The sequence below is a fragment of the Anas platyrhynchos genome, chromosome 3, assembly GCF_047663525.1.
Source record: "Anas platyrhynchos isolate ZD024472 breed Pekin duck chromosome 3, IASCAAS_PekinDuck_T2T, whole genome shotgun sequence".
In the NCBI taxonomy this organism is placed as follows: domain Eukaryota; kingdom Metazoa; phylum Chordata; class Aves; order Anseriformes; family Anatidae; genus Anas; species Anas platyrhynchos.
This window is the reverse complement of record NC_092589.1, coordinates 38,885,901-38,910,182: the sequence shown is the minus strand read 5'-3', so window position 1 is coordinate 38,910,182 and position 24,282 is coordinate 38,885,901. Positions and strand designations below refer to the sequence as shown.

General features: G+C 42.0%; 1 protein-coding gene and 1 long non-coding RNA gene across 3 annotated transcripts in view; one reads left to right on the top strand and one right to left on the bottom strand.

Moving 5' to 3' along the window:
• TTC7A (tetratricopeptide repeat domain 7A) overlaps positions 1-24,282 on the top strand; it is a 165,165-nt gene that overhangs the window by 58,466 nt on the left and 82,417 nt on the right. For both annotated transcript variants that reach the window (XM_027454067.3, XM_072035724.1), the window contains 4 exons: positions 6,165-6,282; positions 12,977-13,034; positions 16,260-16,332; positions 22,629-22,789. In XM_027454067.3, the coding sequence (XP_027309868.2) occupies positions 6,165-6,282; positions 12,977-13,034; positions 16,260-16,332; positions 22,629-22,789 (410 nt within the window). The remainder of the gene's footprint in view (positions 1-6,164; positions 6,283-12,976; positions 13,035-16,259; positions 16,333-22,628; positions 22,790-24,282) is intronic.
• LOC119716434 (uncharacterized) lies at positions 16,148-19,942 on the bottom strand. The gene is made up of 3 exons (XR_005264411.2): positions 19,792-19,942; positions 19,439-19,546; positions 16,148-18,716 (listed from the first exon to the last, which is right to left on the bottom strand). It is a non-coding gene; the product is annotated as an uncharacterized lncRNA (long non-coding RNA).

The following is a 24,282-nucleotide window of genomic DNA, read 5'->3' as shown; positions in this document are numbered from 1 at the left end:
GACTTGCTGCAGTTTCCTCCTTTTAATAGTTATTTTAATAGTACAGTGGTGGTAATTTCACTGTTAATCTAGCTTCCCTAAGACCCTGTTTTGGCAGATGTTCTGGTTTTGGTGTTTTTACAACATCTGCTTGAAGACAAGTGTCAAAAGCTGATGTTCTCCATTTTATGAGCCTTATTTAAAGGCCTTGGAGGTTACTAGGATGCTTTCTTGTGTCTTTTACTCCACTGATTTCAATGGAGGCACATTGAAAACTTGATAAATACACATGGAGACAGATGAATTATAGTCCTAGGATAGGCTTGAATCAAGGACTCTGGTCCAAGAGTAAGAAGACATGAGGCATATTTTTACTATTTTTAGTGACACACAATTGATATCACAGAAATAAGACGGTAGTGGTAAACTTGTGTGCTGTCACGTGGTGTCTGTTATCAGCTAGTATGAACTTCAGGAGGGACTTCATCCCATGGCAAAAACCGCTCTGCAAGGTAGCGCTGTACCTCACAACCACTTCCCTCACTCGGTTTGACTTACAGATCCTAGTGTGGGGAGGTGGAGATCACGCTATCAGTCAGGGTAAAGGGAGAAGAGAGCAGGGTCAGGCCAGGCCAGACCATGCACGGAGTCTTAAAGAGTGTAAGATGTCCCATGAGGTCAATACATGATGGGGGGGGAGGTTGGCAGGATGAAGATTTAGAGCTGCATACTTCTGAGGTAACGGCTTATCATTCATTACTTTCACAGACCACTTAATCCGAGAGCGCTTCTCTCTCCTTCTGTCTGTTGTTGACCCTGTCACTGCAGATGATAAATGATGTGCATGTGCTCGTACCCAGTCACCTAGGAGCCCTGGAGTTGCGTGGCAGTGCTTAGGTTTTTACTGTGGTATGAATAACATTGAGAGATCAAATCTAGTCCCATTATCCGAGTTATTCCACCTGCTAAGCAGGCTCTCTGAAGGACTGACATCGCTGTGAGCCAGAGGCTACTGAGGAAGCAGGGAACTGTAAGAAGCTGCTAGAGATTTCCTCCATCTTCTGAAAGAGATTCTTGCTGGCATCACGGCTAGTGTTACCGAGGCAATCCCAAGGATTTCAGATGTCAAAGGTGACCAAGAATTTCGCTTCCTATACATTTTCCGTGTGAACAAACCATTCTTGATGCAGTGCAGGAAAAGCCCAAATGTTACTAAGAGCAAAGGGCTGAATTTACATGCTGAATAAATTGTCAGGCTTAGCACTGGTGACACAGATAATGCAGAACAGACCAACAATAGAAAGCATTGTAATTTTTATTTCCTGACATGTGTAACATGATTTATGTTTTATGCTGTAAGCAGCTGTGGGACAAAGGCCTCTCTGTGACACTGCACCTTACTGGACGCTCCCTTCATATGCATTGTGCCTCTTTTTCCTCATTTTCCCATTATTTATTGATTTTTTTTTCCTCTCTTCTTTGTATTAGTCTCCATAACTACAGCCCACTGTAACAAAAATTAGAAGCCAATCCACCGAGTTAATACCATTTGCAACTTTGTGTAGATCCTCTTCCCATAAGGTTTGGATCTCTTATGTTTGTGAGCATTTCTCAGCCTTGCTGGTGTCCAGACTCCCCAGTTTCACCAACCTTGTCTGCCATCCTAGGCCAGGGTCGCTTGACGTGTTTCCTGCCTCCTCCCTTGTGCTCTTATTTTCAGTGCAGTAAGGTGCCGTTTCCGTACGACATCAATTTGCTTGTCCTCACTTGTTCTAAATCCATGCTGGTGGGAGCTGCAGCACTCGCTTGAGGTCCTGGAGGGTGTTGATCCAGTGGGGTAGGGCTGGAGCTCTTCTAAAAACAAGCTGGGTGGTGGCAACAGGCCAGGGGCCAGCACCTGCTGTTTCCCACTCCCTTGTCAGTGTGCCCCTGGGCTTGGCTCGAGCGCTCACCCAAACCTGTGCTCAGATACCAGGGGTAGGGAACAGCCGCTCTGTGTTTCAGGGAGAACATCCCTCAGGGTTGTGCAGCTAACAAATGCTCCTTTTTCATCAAAGACGATGGAGGAGGTGAGAGGGGGGGTAAGAAAAAAAAACCACAATATTACAGTCTCTCAATATTACGGTCTTATCAATGCCAGCTCGTGGCTTGGCAGCCTGTTTCTCTCCAGGTGCCCTGGGCGTTTTCCTTCCTAGTGTTGAGGAGGGGTTGCCTAGCTAGTGCTTCCAAGAGCCTCCTGACAGGTTTATATGGCTTCAGTTCAGATTAGAAGAAGTTCCTTTCAGGTTGTTTTTCCCCAACCCCTGCTTCCTGGACTCTCTTCCATGGAGATCTCAAAAGGCAGAGAACTTCTCCCTGAATTGCTTCTTGAGCAAAAGGTTGCAGGGAGAAGTGTGTGGAAGAATATAACAGCAAGGGCCAGATTGGAGGTGCACCTCCTTGGAGACTGTTTTTGCTTGCTTCTGAGGGAATAACAAGTAGTGATTCTAAAGAAACTGAATTCCAGCTGTTACCAGCCCAGAGAAATATCTTTTCTGTAGTTGGCTTCCTCCTTTGAAGCGAACAAACCATTTAGGTTCCCTCGTGTTGAGTCTGGGCTCCTGGCCATGCATCCAGTGTAGGCATGGCTGTCTCTTCCTCGTATACCTTCCACAGCTTAGCTCACTTCTGCATCCCTTGGGCTTTGCAGCTTCTGGGAGCCCCGTGGGGTGAGACTTGCACGCCTGGCACCATGTGGGGAGAGGGGAAAGGGACAGTAGCTTCTGCTCCATGACATGACATCCTGCCTGGTGGGCCTCCTGGGGACCGAGGCCTTGTTTGGGGGCCTTAAACCTTCCCTTTCCTGTTGCTACAGCAGAGCGGAGGCACCTCCTATGCTTTGGGACCCCCATGGGCACAGCTGTGCTGGCAGATCACAGCTCAGGCTGGCTCCTGGGCCCTCGCTGAGCACAGCACAGAGTGCAGGGGAGGATTTCTCACCCCGAACACAGGCTGGTACAGGGCAGTCGGCACAGTGGCTGGCTGATGTGAGCCGAAGGTTTTGCTTTTCACGCCTGCCCAGAATGATTGAAGAGTAGGCGAATTGGAGGAGAGGGGGCAGATGGCAGTCACAGCAGGGCTGACAGGGGACGTGGCTGAGTGCTGCAAGGAGGAAAAGTAAATGCTCTCAAACAGAACCAGCTGCTGAGCTGTGCTGGGCTTTGCGAGGCCACTCGTTTACAAAGCAGCCTTCGTCTGTCCCAAGTTTGCACTCATGAAAGTCTTTGTGGCTGGTCAAAGCGCCGTCAGTGTTAGTATGAACAAATGTTTTACCAGAATGGTTGTGCTAGGAGTGCTCCTTCAGCCATTCTGGAAAGTCGCGTTTTTAATTATTCATACAATAGATTAATCTGGCACTCACAGGTGGCCCTGGATAACTGGCAGGCAAGAAAGCTGAATGGTGTGCTGCTGATTTATGCAGCGTAGGCCATCAGTCAGGGACTGGAAACACCATCAGGTGACCATTCAGAGAAACAATGGAGCAAAATCTCTCCAATTTTAAACGTCTGCATTTCAACTCCAAACCTTTCATTTAATCTCTTTTTTCATACGCTCTGCCCACTCCTACCCTTGTTCACTAGTCATTAGAATTCCTTGTATAGTTCTTTTCTTCGTCTAATGGAGACTTCTTGGACGAAAGTGTATGTGGGGAGAAGAGGAGAAACAATGAAGAAAGAGTGGGAATATTACTGTTTATGATGGCAAAAGAGGTGCATAATTAAATTTCTGGCTGCAGAGATTTCATGCTTTACATAAAAGTTCCTGAGAGCTGAAGAATTCAGTTATTGTTTCATGTGAAGGTTTTTTGTGTGTTATTTTTTTCCTCCATGCTGAGTCACGGGACATTTTCTTCTCCCATTGTCCTAGGCAGTGGTCCAGAACATGCATCAGTATGTGGCAGGGAAGTCTGTAGGGCAGCTTAGAGGATTAAGTCTCTTGGAACAAACTTCAGTCTTCCTGATGTGATTGGGAGTTTAAAGGGTCTCATTCGAGCATCACTGAAGTTAGCAGAACTATTTCCAATGTTACCAAAAGACTTTGGGTTTTGCCATTAAATCCATCTGTGCAATTTTCTTGGTGGCCCCAAGTATGCCTGTGAGGGGGGTTCCCCTATTTCAGTTAGTAGTTTCCAGGCTCATAGTTGACTAAGCAATCAGCAGTACTGTAATGCTTGCTAAGTGCAGCGAAGGATTGACAAAATACATGTTGGTCATTGGGCTGACTGGTCTGAAGCTTCAGAAATTTGAAGACTATTGGACTGCGTCTAATGTGAAGTGCTGTGGCCTCAGGGAGATGCACAAGCGAGGAAAAGACCCAAGCAGTGGAGCTTCTTCGCTCTTAGACTTTTCAGCCTTTCTTTATACTTACATTAACAGTGAAGACCTCCTTATGTTTGATATCATCTAATAAATACCAACTTGTCTGTTTATGTAGCTATTAGTTAATGTCATCACCTGAATGCCTGCAAGGGATGTAACAAGGAGCCCCCTTGACAGGCTAGTATATCAAGTAGATTTTGTTCATAAATAATGTATGAACACAGTGCTGCACAAGGAAATGTTCTGGTCTGCTGTTCCGTTTTTTTGGTTTCCTTACAGGTGACGCCTTTTAGATGTTAAAGAACTGTGAGGTGCTGTAGCCTGACAAAGCTGAGTCTTAAGAGAGTGCATTTCAGTTACAACTGCAGTACTTGTACCTAAAACGGTTGGATTCCAAACAAAAAAAAAAAAAATCAAACAACAAAAAAAAAACAAAAAAGATTTTCTCCAGACAGAATAATTCCATCCCAGAAAGTTGGTTGTCTTGTCACAGAAGTTTCTAAAAGTAGGATTTTTTTGGTAGCAGTCTGGTTATTGATTAAAGGTCACGCTGATCATGGCTGACAGGAGCTGCAGACTGCCTTGTACGCACACGAGATGTTCTTGTAGGCTCTGTATCTTTCAAGCCTTACTTAGAGCTTTTACCCGTATCTCTCTAACCTTGATCTTTTCAGATACGTACAGTCTACAGTTCTTAGTCTTTTTCTGCATGAAGGGTGAGTGATGTTAACGAGAGTTTAAGGTTAGAAATGAGGAACATTGCTCTGACATAAAAGAATTATTTTTGGTTAAAAATTCTCATTCACTCTGATTTTAAAGAATCTTTATATTTTTATTAGACTTAGGTCTGCATTGTCAGTTGGAAAGGAAGGTTGAGGGGAGCACTCTGTACTGCAATAGAAGACACCATTTTGGAGGTTGATGCCAAGACACAAATGCCACAACATTCACAAATGCTTCTCTTCCCATTAGAATATGCAGTATAAAATGAGGGTGGTGAGGCCCTGGCACAAGCTGCCCAGAGAAGCTGTGGATGCCCCATCCCTGGAAGCTTTCAAGGCCAGGCTGGATGGGGCTTTGGGCAGCCTGGGCTGGTGGGAAGTGTCCCTGCCCATGGTAGGGGAGTGGAATTAGATGGGCTTTAAGGTCCCTTCCAACCCGAACCATACTAGGATTCTGTGATTCTAAAATGCATCTCTAAGGGAACTGTGTCTTTGCAAAATGATACCAAATGTAGCTAGTGCGTGCAGCACCAGCTGGTAAGGTAGTACAGCATTTCAGATCAAATTTGGGTTCTGAATTTGATGCCTCATTGTGGTGGCAGAACTGCAAGCGATAGCTGAACTCAGCTTACAGTGAAGAACTTGCATGTTTTGTAAAGTTTTAAAAAGTAAAATTTTGCTAGGATTTAAAAGCATTGTACAAAAAAACCTAGATAGCCTTTATTTAAAGGAAAATACCTGTTAGACCTCTCGATGTACTGCCAGGATGGTATGTAAGGGGTTAGTCCATTGGTATTTGATTGTGTGATTTCTCTGGAGGGAAACAAAAGTAAGATACTGTCCTTCATTAACGTTAAATGACTGAAAATAGCTTAGGGTGGATGCTTAAAACAAGACTAGAACTTTTCAGAAAACTGGGAATTTGTATCAAGGTCTGATAATGTGGCCTTCTATGTTCTCCTTTCTATGAGCACTTACCGTGGTCTCTGAAAGCCTTGTTATGAGTGGCTCTCAGATCTCTAACTGATAGATGTGTAAGGGGATAGCCTTATTGAAGCAGGTATAGCAGAAATGCGTATAATTCTCAACCTGTCATCTTTTGCAGCTGGAAGAAGGAGAAAACTTTGCTAAAATGGTGATAGACCTGGGTGAAGATGCTGGAGAGTCCCTAGCAAAGGGTTACCTGGCACTGGGTCTTTCATACAGTCTTCAAGCTACTGATGGTGAGTTATCCTGTCTGTGGGAAACTTATTAGAACCTGTGCTTTTAGTGATGGCTGGTCATAGAAAATTGCAAGACAAATTGGGACTGTTCTCTTACTCAGAGAACTTTCTTGTGTAGTAACAAAAATTAAGTTTTTAGGTAAAGGAGGAAAATCGTCATTATCTAGAAGATGCTAATCTGACTGTAGTCAATGATTCTTGGTGTGCTTTATTTGGATTTTTGTGATACATTTCTTTCACTTATTTGCACAACAAAAAGTTGAACTTTTGATCTATTTTCATATTTTTATCACCCACTCATAAATCACATAAAGAAATATAATCCAAGAACTGGAGGCAGAAATGCCTGACTTCAGTTCCTGGCGTGATACTGATTCCCCACAGAGATTCAACCTCTCTGTGATGCAGTTTCTTTCTCTGCTTAGAAGTAAACAAGATAAAAATATCTTTCTCATTGGTACTTATAGATGTTGACTAGATACAATGTAAGAATTCAATTTTTTCATGTTGACTGCTTGGGTTTTGTGTGATTAGACACTGTGATTCTGCAGAATCGGTGTTTAGTAGTTTGAAGGGTTGAAAATCCTGGTGTTTAGGAGAGATCTAGATTTGACCTTCTTCATGCTCACAGCTGGGTACAGCTTTGCTTCTTCTATGACTTCTACCAAAGGTAGATCGCCTCCTAACATGATTTCTTTGAATAATGGCTGAGCTAGTTTGTTTCCTAATCAAATCAGCAGTCCACACCATATGCGAGCAATGGCTTTTCTGTCAGATGTGTTCTGGAGTAACAAACTTCTTCCAGCAAATGAGGCTGAAACAAAGCAACAGTGACAGCCTGTATGGTATCATGGAAGTACTATGGTCTTGCAAATTACACCAAAATTTTGTTAGGCATGTGTTTGAGGAAGCAGCTTGTATTATTTCAGCAGTGCAAGTCAATGTATTTTTTCAGGCACATCTAATCAGGTGGTGTGAGAATTGCTTTCCAGCATGGAGGGCAACATGCAGTGTTGCTCCTTTTAGTTCTCCATTTCTCTGATTCTGAATAGCTTCCCTTAGTAAGTTCATATCAAGAAACATATGCCCTTCCTAGCCTGTTTTTTTTTTTTTGTTTTTTTTTTTAAGATCATTAAACATTGAGCTCTACTTAACAGCCTAATTCCTTAGGGCATTTTGCCTAGATTTTGTTTAAACTGTCCCTAAAGCTATACAAGATCCCAGAGACTATTTTCAGAGATAGAAGGGTTTGTGTGCTAACCCCATTACAATCTATTTATTATCCTCAATGGAAAGAAGAAAGTTTCTAAAGAATGGAGTTGTAGAGGCATGTGTTGTGCTCTAAAAATATTTTGGTGCACCAGAACACGAGTTGGAAACTTTTTTTTCTTCTCAAAGAGAGGTCTTCCTTGAGCATTCAAGAGATTAGTTCAGAAGACATAGTATGTGTCCTTTTAAATATTAAATAAACAGTCTTCATAACAGTTGCCTTGGAATTTTGTCCAGATTAGTATCTGATTTTGCTGTGAACCAATGGAATATCTGCCTTCTCTTCCTCATATCTCTAGCCCATAAGTCAACAGGGCCACTCACACAGTCCACAAGGAAAATCTGAAGAGTGTATTTTCATCTTCGGGTTATGTTTTAATAAAATGGATCACATCCTTCAAAGGCCTACTTACGATGATCACAAATATGGAATAGCGTTTTACTAGAAAACATCGAATTTGGACTAATGAGACATTTTTCACTAGTGTTGTTAATAAAAAGCTTATCTCAGTGTGGAAGCAAGAATGGAACATGTTGAAGGGAAGATAGCAACCCTGCTATTAATCCTGCTTCACAGTGTCAGTCATTTATCATTGTGTTTATACCAGTTCACGGTGACATGTGCAGACATGCAAACATCTGTGTCTATGTATGATTTCCATAACTTTCTACTTAAGCTGATTTTCAGCAAATCAGCCTTTTAAATGACAGCTGTTTCAGAAACATTTAACTAATTGCCTTATAAAGCTTACAGCAGTATATCAAGATGCCTTCTAACCAAGGTTAGGCTTTTTCTCCTTAATTTGTCATTTTAGTAAATATTTATTATCCTGTGTGACAAAGGCACTGAGGAGTTGTACTAAGGCCTTTCTTATGTGACTGCTCTTTATCAAGCGCTTTCTGCAGAAATGAGAAGAGCGAATGCCACTGGATGATAATACAAAGTACTTGTGGGAGTATTTGATAGTCAATTTGCAACTATTAGATTTACTCCTGGATGAAGTAAGATTTCCTGAAACATGTGCTGCATAGCAGTATGTAGCTGCCAAGTTCTTAGTATCTAATTGCATCTTTCTTGAAAGAAGGCTCAATGAAGTTGCTGAAAGATGTGTCCTCAGAGGAAGTCACCACCACTTTTGCCTCACTCTTAAAAGCAGAAGTCTCTTGTTCATACAGCAAGTCCATCTATCTAAATTTTTTGTGTCCCAAATGTGTTCCCAATGAGGCAATTTCAACAGCAAACCTTTTTCTTGCTTCTTATAGTTTGTTTTGACATAAGCTGTAGTGTCAACTTTGCTTCCCCTAGGTCTCATGAAGAATTTATTGAAGGCAAGGAAATGTGAGATGAATTTACCACAGGCTAGAGGAAAGACAAGTTGAGCATGCACTCTAAAATACAAGTGCTGCTCTATCTAATGCCACCACTTCATGTCTCATTTCTAAATATTTGTAAGTTAACAGACCCTCACTCTCTTTACTGAGTTGAGAAGGAGAGTGTTCTGCATCTCTGTTTTCATTTAGGATTTCAGTGTAAGGCCACAAATCAGAGACTGAAATGGAAACTTTTCCTAGCAGTCCTTGTGGGTTGTATAAATAATCAGCATACTGACATTAGCAGTCAATTTTAAAACAAAAAGTTAGATATTGCCCATTAGTGAATAAACCCATCATTTATGCATCTGGAGATAACGATCAGCACATACAGTCATTAATTATAATTCTGGGTGCTAAAACCCTTTAACTTGCAGTATTAGTTGTCTTAACTTAGGGAAACGGTTTGGAAACCCAGTGGTGTGTGCAAAAGGCTGTGTGTATGTAGGTGTTTTAGCTCAGATCAGGAATGAATTTTTGAAGTTCAAATCTCGATCATCCCCACTTCTTAACATTGTGATTCACATAACAGACCAGTTTTGGAGAACACAAACTGGATCCTTTTCTCATAGAACTGTGCTACAAAATAAACGTCATCATGTTGCAGCTGCTCATGGGGGTTCAGCCCATGGGACAAGACTAGGACTAGACCCCTGTCCCCATGTTTGCAGTGTTCATGCTGATCCTCAGCATTGTTTCCCTCTATGCATTCACACCTACTGTGCTGTATCTTCTCACTAACACAGTTTACCTTCATCTGTTTTCAAATGTGACTTTAGAGCTTGTATTTTATTTTTATTTGGGTACCAAACTGTTGAAAATCCTGTTGACTTGTGGTTAGGCTAAAACTCCTTTAAAATCCACAGTGCTTCTGCGAATGAATCCTGGGCTCCTAGGGTAACATTTGAAAAGGTGTGTGTGTTACAAGTGTGTTATAGAAACTTTGGTCAGACCATGCTTTGCTCTGCTATTACTTTGATCTAAACGATAATTATCATACCACCTTTTTGTTAGTAGAACTGTAGCAGCCATGTTCATAGTGGGTAAAGTTGAGTAGATGCTGAAAATTTGTTAGTGCCATCAGCCCTAGAGAAAGGAGCACAGCTTTAGAGGTCTAGTTACAGTCATCTAATTCTGTCCCCTTAGTGCAAGCTTTTCTCTGGCTGAAGTGAGAGCTTCTTGGTGATCTAAGCAGGTTGCAGAGATGATGACTTCTCACCATCTACGAAAAAAGTAATTCATGGTAGGGAGATGGAAAGAGGATGCATGAGGGGGGCATGGGAGTGGGAGGAACTTGTACAGATTTTGTAAATTTGAGGCACAAATATTAAACACTGAGTCATATCATCACTGTATTTATTCATCAAGCATATAAATATTATCTATGATGGAGACCTAGCAATACTTGGGGGAGGAGCAGTGGAAAGAACCTAAAAGATTGCAGTAAACATGTTTCCAGGCTATGAAATGTTTAAACTTGTGGCTCCTGTCTGCCCTTCAGTACAAATTTACTTGGAAGTTTTGCTCACCTTCTTAGCACGTAGCTATTATAAAATGTATGTAAAACTAACTTAAATGTGCTAAAAATGCACTCAGCAGTTGCTGCGTTAGATGTACAAGGGTACAGGGTCCTTCAAATTTGACCTTCCAAATTCTGCTCTCATTTTTTTCTGCACTTCGGTTTAAAAATTTTGCAGTGCTGAGGTACCAAACAATGGCACAGCCTCTCTTGCAGCCATCAGTTTTGTGTAGAAATGTGGCTTTTTCCATTGTAAAAGAGAGGGAGTAACTTAACCGTTACTGTCCATGAGATACCTCTTAACTTCTTCCATTGTTCTGTACGTGGCCTTTGTACATGGTGTTGGTGCTTGGGATCAGTCACGAAGACTGTGGTGGAATGCTGCACCAGAGCCTGAAAGTCACATTTTGAGCTCAATTTATGTTTCTAGTTAAAATCAAGTCATACTTCAGTGAACTTGCTCAGTTGCCTCCTCAGCTTGCACTCTCTTCTATCCCACCCCAAATTGTTCTTCATGGTTTTTTTTCCTCATTTCTCTCTTCAAAGTGTAAAGACCCTTTTTGTACAAATGGCAAAACTCAAACTTTGTTTATCAAAAGCAGGCAGAAATCTAGAGACAAACAACCAGATTTCCAATGTAGCTACAACTGAATATGCAGCTCGTGCTGTGGGAGGTGGGACTCACGTGTTGCTTCCTAGCAGTGCAGAGTCAAAGCTGAGTGGTGGTGCAGAATAATCACTTCATTTCCACAACATGTTTTGTGCTCTTACTTTCTGACTGCAAGTTGATCAGTCATCAGTCAAAACGTCTTAGTAGACTGAACCTGGAAGTTCTTCTAGCTTCTCCATTTTGCATTTATTTTTGAGGCAAATGTCTTTACGTCTTCGTCATTGCGTGGCATCTCCAGAACTGCTGTTACTTACACAGGGAATCTTGCAGTTTCCATAAGAAACAGAATCTGGTATCTTTTCTGGGTGAATGTTTATAGCTATAATCAAATCCTTTCCAGTGTCTCCACAAGCATTTTTATGTGAATGTCAATATTAATTCTTTTATTATTTTTTTTTTCTGTAAGCTCTCCAGCTCTGTTACTTTTCAGTATTTGGCAGTAGACACGAATATTGAATTTAAGGCTATTGAGAGTGAAGTGTTTCCACTTTTTATAAATGTTGCATTTTGCGTGAAAATGCATGTCTTCAAATTCATTCTTTAAACTGCACATTTTTTGTTTGTTTTTTACTATGTAGAGCAGATCTTACGACATAAGCAATTTTTTATCTTTATGATTTGGGAAATCATGAAGACTTCTGTTCTTCCCAAATGAAGCTGGTGTTTTCAAGAGCTATTGGGAAGTGTTAGGAATAAAAAAATAATAAAAAAAAAAAAGTCTGGTTGGTGACTATAACTGCTTACGCAAAATAAATTATTTGCAATGTTTCACTAACTAGTGTGCTGCAGAATCTAAAGTGATTACATTTGTACAACTTTTAGAAGAATGAAACTCTTTCCTCTTAACTTACAAGAATACTTGAATTTTATCTGTTTAATTTTATGTTTTGTTTTTGTTTTGTTTTTGCTGAAATATATCCTACTTTGCAATGTTTCTATTCTGTAGCTTAGACTAACTTGATATATGAAGTGAAATATAGTCATAGGTGGATGTTTGGTGGATTAACTACTCATTGCTTCTTTGTATTGTTGATCAGAAGCTCTCAAGTTCAAGACAGGTAGAAGAAGAAGATTCTGCAATGTAAAATCTGGAAACTAAGAACTGGAGCAAGGCAGCCATTATACTTCTGAACTTTTATTGCTAGCTTACCAGATATTCTGCAATGAAAAGAGTCCTGTTTCTCTATGCTCTTCCTCTACTTCCTTTGTTCTTGATGATATCTTATGATACCCTGGCATAACAAGAACTTCTCATCGAAACTGGAATGAATTCACACACTGAGAAGTGAGCCTAGTGGGTAGGATCCTTAGTCAGTCAATTAGAGGCACCGAGTAGGGCATTAATGAGTGGCTAATGCCATACCTGAAATAACCTAAAAGTTTGTTGTGTTAACAAGGGATTTGTCATGGAGCTGTAGATCTGGCTCCTGGTGTTCCCTGTTCTACCTGCAACACCCACCTACGTGAGGATGGTGGTGGTGACGGTCTGTACCTACAAAGTTGGAAATGCTGGTAGTTAAGGCCTTCAGTGTATACGCCAGCCTGGCACACTCATTGTATGTCGTTCACATATGTCCCCTTCTCCTCCCAGACCCCTTCAGTGGCATATGTTAACAAAAATGCTTCAGGGTTTCAGACAGCAGAGTTGGAAGAATTTGATCTAAAAATAAAATGGAGAATTTGTGTTAAAATACTGTTTTTGTACTGTTCTTTAAAAATAAAATTGTATGTTTTCCATCCATGACCATAGACACCACCAGGTTTCTACAGTCTTTATGCTCCTGGTTTGAAATACTCTGCACATTTTTAATTGAATCTGAAACACTGAATTCAGCTCTTAAATCACATTGTATATTGTCCTACAGCTACTCTGAAGAGCACTCAGGATGAATTCAACAAGAAAGCACTTCAGACTTTGGAGAGGTGAGTAGGAATCTTGCTGATTCTCGCATTATGTAGTTCTTTGGATGAATCCAAAATAAATTATTTTTTATTTTGTGTGTGTGTGTGTTCAAGGCTATGCTGTCTGAAATGTTGAAAATAGTTCAGTAGATTTCAGCAATGGTCTGTCAAAACCATTCCTGTGATGGCAAAATGTGTTGATTATTTAGTTGATTATGAAGGTAAGAGTATTTGTTCTGCCACTAAAAGAAATAAACTTAGCCCCCAGTTAGCTGTAGTGAGGTCTACAGTGGTGGGAGATGCAGCTTCATTATGTGGTGCCAGCAGGAGAACGTGGAAGGCTGGCTTTGTTTCTGTTCCTGTGTGAAGTAGGCCTAAACACAAGAATCCCTCTTGGTGGGAGAATACCTTCACCACCGAGCTGTAGGCTGCTGGGGGTCACCTGGCATCAGTGTGCCTACCCATGGGAGCAGATGATTGCAATCCTAATGAATGTTTGCACAAGCTGTTGTATGAAAAGAGCCACAGAGCGAGCAATACAAAGTAGTCAGCACTCTCCTGTTATTCCCCACTGTATTTCGTGGGGTGTCTCATTCAGTCAGTAGCTACACGCTGAAAGTACCTGTGAATTAAACTCCTCTGCAACTACTGCTTCCTCCAGTAAAACTCCTTTGGTAGCATGGTTAAAAACCCTTTTTGTCAGTTCTGTTGTGGTAGAGAGGTGAAGTGCAAGTGACCCTGTTACAACTAAACCACATCACCCAAAATACACCAGGTATTAGGGCAGCTAACCTTGTAAGCATAGTTGCTCAGATGGCAGCTAAATAGAAGCTTATATGGTCAGTCTTGGGCTGAAGTGTCTCATTCTGGTTTTAGTGTGGTCATAAATGCATTGCAAAAAGTGAAGACGATCTGAGATTTCAAAGCTTGGGCATAGCAGGTTGAACATGGTACTGGATCCGCGCTGGTTTTCTGATACTGAGCAAGGGGGAGCCCAGCATGTTTCTCCTGCACTGTTTTTGCAGTGGTTGCAGGAGCAACTGGTAGTGGAAACTTACTTTTGTCAAGCTGAAACCACAAATGAAATTCTGGATATTTACCCCATGGGGATCTGAATGACTTAAAAATGTGTATTTAAAAAGGCATTTATACTGACATTATTTAGATCAGGAGTATACTTAAAGTCACACCAGTTCCTAGACTCCAGTGTAATACCTTCACTACTGCCCAATTTTTCTGTAATTGCAGTACTGCAGTGCTTTTAAACTACATTTATTTTTATCCTTTGACCTTTCCCACTGGCTGTGGCTTGTTTTCATGGTATCTTAGCTCTAGCTAGGAAGCAGACAAGGTTCTAGCCAGAAATGAGGTATTCAAACTTTAGCCAGCAGGGGTGTTGTGACAGTAGCTACTAGTATCTCTATGCCTGGGTTTGGTTTCCTTTTATTTTTCCCCCCCTTGTTTTCCACCTCTTTTTAAAGTAGATCTAGGATTTCTTAGGCTGTGGTTTGGCCTGTAGCCATCCTTATGAGTGGCCTTTTGAGCTGGAGGCTTGGATCAAGTATTTTTCTAATACCTTTTGAGGAAGCAGAACAGTAACGTAATGACTCTGTCTCTTTCCAAAAGCACCATTAATCTCCTCTCCCATACACCCACGTGAACTTTCCTGTTATGTATTGTTGGAGAGAATATTGAAGGTTTCACAGGTGCTGCTTGCAAAAGAGGTGGCTCACCCTACTCCAACAGTTTGGGGCAAAGCTGGATTCTACCTTACGGACTTGTATTTAAAATTTTTAAAAAAGTGGAGAGAAGTGACTTGCCTGTGCTAATTGCACCTGTGATGTATTTGGCATTGCTTTAGAATCCCTGAGTGCTATCTTGACTTGCAGAGTTGTAAGGCACATTCGGTCCATGCTAAATTAATTAGTTCTAGAGCCATTAGTTACAAAAGTCAATTCCAACAGGTTCTTGCTCACAGGCCAAGATGGTATTTGGGAGGTGGCCACCATTAAAATGGTCTGTGATTTGTTTCCTGAAGTAATTCTGTGACTTATTTGCTTGATTGTAATTAGCAAATGAATAGTTTTCGCAGGGTTTCTAACCTCCAGCCTTGTCAGCCTGTCAGTTCTCCCTCATAAAGACTTTGACCACCTTCCCTGTCAGCCTGGAGCACAGCCTGGGAAAGAGGTCAGCAATGTCAGCCTGCTGTGAGCGTCCTTTCTCTCTCCCACCTCCCCATTGTGTGATGGCTTTGCTGTGTGACAGAGCCAGGAGCGAGCTCCATGCATCTGCAACTCCCTGTGGATCCACTGGTCCTGAGCTGGGCTGCCCACATGGCACGAGCCTGTGACCAATGCTGCTCCTAGTTTAGGTCCTCAAAACTTGTCTGCACGTTGCCCTGTTTAAGGGCTTCTCTGCAGGCTGCAGTTTCATGCCAGCTGCCCTGGCTGTCCATTCCTGCTCCCAGCCTTGCTCGTGTGAAGGACGCCCATGCTGGGTGCTGGAGTTGCTGCAGTCCTCAGTAGCCAAGCAGTCTGTGCAGCGTGTCCCTCTGCCTGACATGGACTAGAAGGTAGTGTCTGAGAGGTCCAAATTGGTTTACCAGGAGAAGCCCTAGCTTGAGAAGCAAGGGATTTGGTTCTCATCCAGGCTCAGCTCCTGCCATCAAATCCTCAGTCCTCCTGCAGTGTCTTCCCTTTCCAAATCAGGAGTCTGCTGTCAGCAATTAGACTAGGAGCTGTAGGGTGGAGGGTGTTTGGTGTGTTTGGACATTAGCTGACATCACAGGCTCCTGGTCTTTAGTCTTCCACATGCTCATAGTCACAATATAGCAGAAACAATTACTTTTCAGTGCTAACCCAACCCTCTCCTATTGTTCTTAAAGTGTCAGTATTGCAACAAGTTGGACAATTATCTCCCCTCACCCAAATTACTTAAAATAACACTTAAATAGTTTGTGTCACAAGGTAAGAGCTAATTTTGTCCATCAGATATCTAAGTTCCAAAATATTAAATGATAATTAATGACTGAGCAGTTGTGTTTCTCACACCTATTCCCGTGAGCCTGCCTTATACAGGTGAGCATCAGCGTGCTTTTTGTCAGGTCTCAGTGCACTCTCCCATTACTGGTTGAGTTATGGAGGACAGGACTGGCCTTAGCTCTGTGTCTGTGACTTGTGGCAAAGGAGTTCTGGGAAGTACGCTCTAACACTTGCTTCTTCTTGTGTTGTGTGGTTGTCCTTGAAGAGCACGTGAGTTGGGCCCGGAAGATCACCAAATCATCCTCTACTTGTCGCTGCAGCTGGCTCTCGTCAGACAGGTACGTGCAGTAATTGCCAACCACTGAGGCATTAGCAGGGTGGGAGAAGGGCAGTAAAATTGAACAAGATTAAACGATGCTAAACAGGGTCTCTTCCTGCCTATGTTATAGCCAATATCAATCAGAACACGTTTAAGACTTTATTTTTAAAGCAGTAATTCCGTAGCACATGTAGCCCTGGGGAATGGCCTTCCCTAGGGTGTGCTTTCAGCCCTAACTCTGAGCAGTGCTGTTCCCGCTCCAAGCAACTTTGTCTGGGTAGGGCGGGTGAGAGGTATTTATTCTCGTTCCCTGGGTATCATGCCGTGTCCCTGTGCCCTGCTGCAGGCTGCTCCAGAGGCTCTCTTGTTACTGCCTGGTTCTGTATCACACCGGATCTCACATTCTCAGCTCTGGGGACTGGTTTATTCCTTACTTGGGCACGTTCGGCGTTAGGCTTTGACGGGTGCTGGAGCTCTGCAGCGAGTGGGATTAGTTGGCATTTGAACACTGCTGCGGGTGTTAGCTCATAAAAATCAAACTGATCAGAAAATACACTGTGCTGTCTTATTTCCCTGTCCCTTCTTCTTAAAAGCCAAGGACTTTATTAGAGCAGCCCCTAGTTATTAAATGCTTCTATAGCTAAATTTGAAATTTCATCATCTTTTCCTTCTTTGGCAGGCTTTCTGCTTGCTGCAGTTTTCTCTCCTTAGTCTATGCCACGGAGTCAAACAGTTGGATCCTTCTTACTTTCTTGAGCTAATTAGGAGAGCTGTGTGTTCATTAGGTTAAACTAATTGTTCCAAGGGAGCACACTCACTTTTGTAACCCTTTCATAATGAGAGCAGTGTGTTGTGAGGAAGCCTGCAATAAGAAAGGATAATTAAAATGGCTTATTTAACTTTGTCATCAGCCTACTGGCTGCTTGATAATGCAGTTTGCTCAGGGTCTTTGATTAAAAAATATCCAGCCACCCCTCTTTCTCCCACAGCTTCTGCCTCTTAGGGAGTTTGTCTGATTTGCTGCCCCTTTTGCCCCTTGCCATGAGTAAAAGCATTACAGCTTTTCAACTGCTGTTGAAAATAAAGATTCAAATATTCAAAGTAAAAAGATTTGTGTGGTAATTTTTCTTTCTTGTCTTCACTGTTACTGGTGTACTGCATTTTAACTCATTATCCTTCCTTTTTCTCCAGTCATAGCCCGTCTTTACGCTTCTGTTTTGTGTGCATCATTTCATCATCCCCTTACCCTCCTGTTCTTCCCATTCAGTCTCTTGTCCTCATGTTCACTTCCTTTTGTCTACTTCTCCTGTATATTTTCATCTTTGATATTTTGCCAGTCGCCCCTGCTACCCTAGATGTGTGATCTAAGTCCGTTATGTAGTGTCAGCCTGAGCCCTGCTATGCTGCTCCTGCTCTTCTCCATCCAGTGAGATATAAATCTTTAACGCATGCTTGGAGAGGGAGAAGATACCTGAGACATCTTTATTTTTAGACTGCTGTAAAATATCCTACTCTTCTTTTGCCAGTTTACTTAATGATAAACATTTGGTAATGCATTTTTAATATGCTTAATTATTTAAAGTATCTAATATGTTCTCATTCTGATTAACTGAAAGATAAATGATACCTTTTTTTTTTTTTTGATAGATTGCATTAACTATTAAATGTCACAGGGCTTTCATCAGCCTATGCTGCAGTACCACACACAGTAGGTTATAAGATAATACCCAAACGTTATTCTCAGCAATAGGCATTTTTGTTTCCATAGTCAAGGTCAATAAATGTGAGGTACCTTACCCAACACTGAAACATCTAGGTATCAGCTTGCATCGATAAGAGAATGTTTTTGTGGAACAAAGCAAGAGACAGCTTGACCGGTAGGGTGCCAGAGTTTGAGCAATTTATCTTCTTTGGAAGACTCTGTGAAATGTCTCCGATAGCACTGGTCTCTGTCAGCGCCGGGCACAGGAGAGGGGAAATGGAAAAGCATGAGCTTCCCTCTGACACGTGATGAGGACGTGACAAGACGGGGAATGATTATAAAAAGCCCTTCACAGAGCTGGCAGCCTGAAGGCCATCATCAACCAAAACGAAAGATGTTATGCGTGGTGTTTATGCGTGTGACTGTCTTAAAGACCACCGGCATCACTGGTGGGCAGCAGCAGCTCTCACAGGGTTGAAGTCAGCCCCGTGGCATTTTAGGGTGGGCTTTTCATCAAAACAGTAAACTTCCCCCTTTTGCGAGGAGTGTCTCGGTCTGGTTTTCCCCTGGAGAGGCAGTGCCATCAGGCTGGGGTCAGCACGTGGCGTGGTGGCTCTCTCTCCACCTGCAGGGCCGCTGGGGCTGGCCACACCGACGGACAAAGCAGCTCCCGGCTGCTGGTTCGGCTGCTCCTCCTGTTTCTGTGGTAACAGCATTTGGATCAGCACAAACAAGGTAGCTCGAGCATTTTCAAGCTCACTGATTTTAATGCCTTGCCTTGTTTTTTAGCAGGCCAGTTTCTATGGAAATGACTCTGGAGAGTCAGCGCTCTTGTTAATTTTAAGTGCCGGTTCCATTCTCATTTTGGGCAGTGTTGGCGTTTCTGACCTCGAATGCCATGTAAATCATTATTGGACACATAAAAACAACATATGGGTTTTCGTACCGTTTTAATATTTGATTTGACCTTTCTTTGCATGAAAATAGGAAGGCAAAGACAGCCAGGGGCCAGCAGCTGAGAATTAGAGGTCTCACTTATCAATTTCATCTGTGGGCTGCCAACAGACCTGAAGTTTCAAGTGGCAATATCCAGAAAACATGGACTGCCTTCCGAAGTGTCTGGATGTAAAAATAAGAATCATTGGTTACGAACACCAAAGAAAAACATTTCAGCTGTTTTCTCCGTGGTTTTTATTCTGGTTTCAGGGAGGTGAGAGTGTTGTCTTTACTTTGCCCCAGGAGAGGAGCACTGTTTCCATTCAGCACTACAAATGGGGTTAGCTCTGTTCTCTGTTGCTCCCAGACCAACAAGGGCTTCCTCTGCTGTAGAGCAGCATGTAGCTTTTTTGTTGAGGTCCTAGCCTAGGTTTTTCTGGTGATGAAAAGCAACTTGCAGTAAGAATTAAATAATAACCCAACTCACCGTTTTGTCTGTGGTCGCTTTGCTGAATCTTGGTGGACTGTAGCAAGTTTGTTTTGAATGGAGGTTGTTGCCAGTCAATGAAGCTTTCTCCTTTCCGTAATCCCCATGCTATAATGACAGACAGAAGGAATAGTCGTAATGGTTAATTAACTGCAACTCTCAACTGATTTGAAAATATAAGGCCTGAAAACTCATCTGGATCAAATGCTTATGAGATCCTGTTTGAGTTACCACTCTAAGAATGCAAGTGCATTCTACCATTGTGAATTATGTTTAACACCCATACTGTTTTCTTTTTTATACCTGGAATTGTAACATCCCAGCATTGCTTTTAAGGAAGCGTGTAGCATTACCTAAATAAATCCTATTATAAGAGACAGCCCAGACAATCCACATTGTGGGATTATTTCGGTAGTGCTGCAAGGTGCTATTTCTGCAGTATCACTGCTTCCTGATCGGTGCGATCTGAATATACCCATGTGCCATTCAGAACAGGTGTGGTATATTTATTAACAGAAAGATGAATCAGAGAAGGGTAGCATCATCTAATTGCAGTCCCCACTCGGACTTGCGGTCCAGCTGAAATAAGATTACTTTAAGGCGCAGCACTTGTAGGGAATTTAAGCTGGCAGCCTGCCTCTGATACAGCCCTGAAGTTTCAGAGTGCCACCTGCGCTGCCAGCTTCCATCTTTCTCGTATTACATAGTTACGTAAATAAATAAGCTGTGGCATCTGCCAATGGATTGATGATCTCTGTTTGCACTGCCTGCTGCCAAATATCTTGCTTTTGTTATTCTCGAAATTCAGTTAGAATTTTGTTGCATCTGGTCTGTTGCAGGTTGTTTTGTGTAATGCTTCCTGTAGAGGAAAAGAGTCTCCTGAAAATGTCAAAGGGTATTTTTTCTTCCCTATATTTCATCCACTGTTTCTAATTACACAGCAGGAAAACTATGTAGGCTACTGATGGTGTTACAGCATTAAAGAATCTTTTTGGACTGAATTTAAGCAATCAGGTGTAGGGGCGTATGTTAACTTCCATAACCAGCCACTGCCTGTGATGGATGGTACTACAGGAAGGAGTTGTCTCCCAGCACTGAAATGAGATGTAGCTGTTGCATGACCTATGATAAAGAACAGGGGAAAATTATTTTAGATTACATCCATTTAAACCATATGTGACTGCCTGTTCAGGAAGCACAGGTTTGTAGGAACGACCATGGCTAACTTTTTTGCAGCTTTGTGTAACTTGGCTTGCACATTCACATGCAAGTAAGGTCAAGTATCCTTACAATTTCTAAGATCCCTCAACAGAGATGATAGTTGCAAGAATTACTCTTTATCTGGTTCATGCTGGCAAATTAGGATCATCTTCATGAACTCTGAATTACTGAGTAGAATCAGAATAGTTGCATTTGGAAGGGACCTCTGGAGACCACCCAGTTCAGTCCCTGCTCAAAGCAGGGTCACCTGGAAAGAAGCAGGTTGCTCAAGGCCCCTTCTGGTCTGGTTTATAAATTTGTTTTTGTCTAATGAATTTGTTTTTCCCCAAACTTGGAATTTAGTAATAACTACTTTTGCTGGTCTGAGGTAGAGAAATGGGAAAACTGAGAAGTGTTTTTAGTCCTGAAGGTAATGATTTTGATAGCAGTTTTGCTTTAGCAAGCTGAATTTTTACACCTCTGGTATACCTCCTGAAGTACTTCATAGGCCTCATGTCTGTTGTGTTTCCAAGTAGTCTTGTTGTTGGTATTGTTTTTACATGGTAATGAAAAAGTGTTCCAGGAAGCTGCTGAGGGAACGTTGGTGATTTTGGCCAATATGTTTACCTTTACAGTAGGCTCTAACAACACATGTAGCTCATTAAAGTAGCTGCACTGACGAGCAGTAATTCATTAAAGCTGGGAACTCAGTCATATATCTGAACGGAGGCCAGGACACTCAGCAGTTTTGAAGCAGTGGGCCAGGTGCCAGTTGGGGGTTATATCTGTGGATCAGTCAATCACTTCTCTCCAGGCTTGCATGGAGTCACCATGCAAGTAATAGTGTAGTTAAGGACTTTGGCTTGTTTTATGCACTATAAGAATGAAAAGTCATTTGGGCGTTAGAATGAAGTTGTCCGTTGAGTAGAATATGGACTGTGCTCCCAGAAGCGTGTCTGGGATCTAGATGGCCAACAAACCGTGTTGTAACTGCAGGCAGTGTAATTGCTGCTCTGTTACGTGCAACCTGCCTTCCCCAGGGATCTTTGGAAGCAGCGGGAATTCCACGCTGGTGGTACACCAGGGCAGGAGAACCTCTGCAGAGCTTTGAGAGGTGGGAAGTTCTCACAGTAGGAAAGAAGAAATGGCATTCTTCATCTCTTAAGGGGAAGAAAAGAGGAAAAGAAAACTATACGTTTTTCTGTTTTGTTTGTTGGAGGCTTCCAGGGCCAAACAAAGAACTGGAATAATTTAAATAACAGTAATTTCAAACACTAGAGGATCTTAAGAAAACCTACAAGGAACTTCTCCCTTGAATAGATAGCTTAGAATAAGTTACTGGATCACAAAGAACACGTGATATACCTGTATTCATTATAGATGTTAAGTTTTCTGCCAAGTGGCACTTGATTTTAATTAACATGCTGCTGCTCTGGGTGTCAGGCCTGCACTTCACTTAGCTGCTAGGAAAGGTATTTCTTTTTCTGACAACAGTTTGGATCTTGCCTCTCTTACCCTTGAGTACTCATACTTATTTTTTTGTTCTTGATCATGAAAGGCCCTGTACAGTCTGTGCAAGAGACAAAATGCAGCAAAGATCTGTAATGCTCTCACCCAGGAGAAGAGGCAGCTGCCCATCGTAGAAAATGGAGTTGAGAGTCAGGCCTGTGAAGTGGATCTGCTTACAGCATAGAAATGTCATGCCAAAGGAAGAGGGGATTGATTGGATCAGGACTACTGCTCCTGTTTATAGGCAGCAATTTAGTAATGCTGCAGACTCTTTTCTTTAGAACGAGTGAGTTTTTTCAAGCAATGCAGCCTGTTAGTTTTGGCAGACTGTTCGGATAGAAGTCTTTCTTATCAGATGGCTGAGTAAGATTTCTTCAGAATCCCTAATGACTATATTTGTTCTTACTTTTGGGAATGAGGTATAATGCAGGACTGAAGGAGAAATGTGTTTTATTTTTATTTCTACCCCATCTCCTCCCAGATTTCTGATGCTATAGAACATCTTCAGGAAGCATTGCAGCTGTGCAAAGATGACATGAATTCTCTGCATCTACTGGCCCTCTTATTTTCAGCTCAGAAGCACTATCAGCATGCGCTGGATGTTATCAACATGGCTATTGTTGAATACCCAGAAAGCTTTAGGTAAGAGTTATTACACATTCTCTTATATGGTGTGATGCATCCCATCGGGAATGAGCTGCTCACTGGCTCTGTTGTTCTCAGTTACACACATCTCAGAAGCCTCTTAGATCAGGTATGCTACTGGTAAGTTACTCTGCACGTAGGCGTACTGTAAAGCTAAAATGTGTAATGCAACCATGATGCTGTCTATCTGTCTCAGGAATGGTTATATAATTGGATAAAATTCCTGGATAAAGAGAAACAAATTGTGTATTGACCATTCTTTTGATTCTCATCTATGACACAATTTGCTGCAATAGCACAGCTAGGGAAGAAGATCATTTGAATATCCCAAACTGTAACACCATATAGCTGAAAGGATGATATGGCTCTCTAAGACCAGGTTTGAACCATCATAGACTTCTTGGAGCTGGAATTTTCCACTTTTTAGACTACCAACACTCAAAGATAGCTAAGACAGAGGTGGATAAGGAAGAAGAAACCTGTTATGTGAGGAACAGAGTATTTACTGGGTCTGATCAACGAACTGGTGCATCAAGTCCAGGACCTTTCTTCCAGCACTTGCTGATAATGTGTGTTTTGGGGGGCAGTGTCAGAACAAAGAAAACATATGGTGTTCACAGTCAGCTTGGGTACTGTTGAGTGAGTTTCTTTGTGATGTCTTCTGGCAATCTGATTTCCCCAAAGCAGGAAATAATGCCTTCTCTGCTTCTCAGTGCCAGTCTTCATGTATGGAAATAACTCGCCAGGAAATGGCTTCTGGGAGAAGTAATTAATATTGGTAATGGTTCGATGAACCACAGGTTCATGCTTACACCTTGACACAGACCTGCTAGAGCGTGTACTCTTGAAAGAACCTGTCTTTGTGTGTTGAGTGAGCTGTGGTACGTAACACAGCTGGCAATGGGGTTTCTTTACAGGTTCAGAGATATGCGGGAGTAGAGGCTGGCTACTTGTGCTGCTGATCTAACTAGCCTGTTTCTGTATGGGTCTTCCTCTAAACCCACCAGCAAATAATTGATAAGTAAGAGAATGGAGGAAGAATATCAGAGCTGCAAGAAAAGAGAGAGGGGGGAAAAAGGCATTTATAAAGAAAATGAAGACTAAGAATCCAATGGCCGGGTGGGGGTGGGAAGGAGAATAATAGACACATCTACGGTTCTGACTAAATATTAAAACCATTCCAGACTTTCTAGAGGTCTAAAGTGCAGCTTATGATAGGAGGATTTTACTGCTTTATAAAACTTCTTTGAAGGGAGAGAGACCTGATGCTATTACAAAGCTTATTACAAAGCTCTACTTGTTATTGCCTTGAAGGAAAATTGTAGTAAATTTTACTACTGTATGGAATGAATACTGAAGACTCCAAGTAAATAGTATAGACAAGCTCAACGGCATGCTTTCAAAGCTATGTTTAAAAGTGGTTGAATATTTTTCCTAGTTCTTATTGATATGAACTAGGCAGCTGCATAATCTGGTGCCTTGAGGGTTCC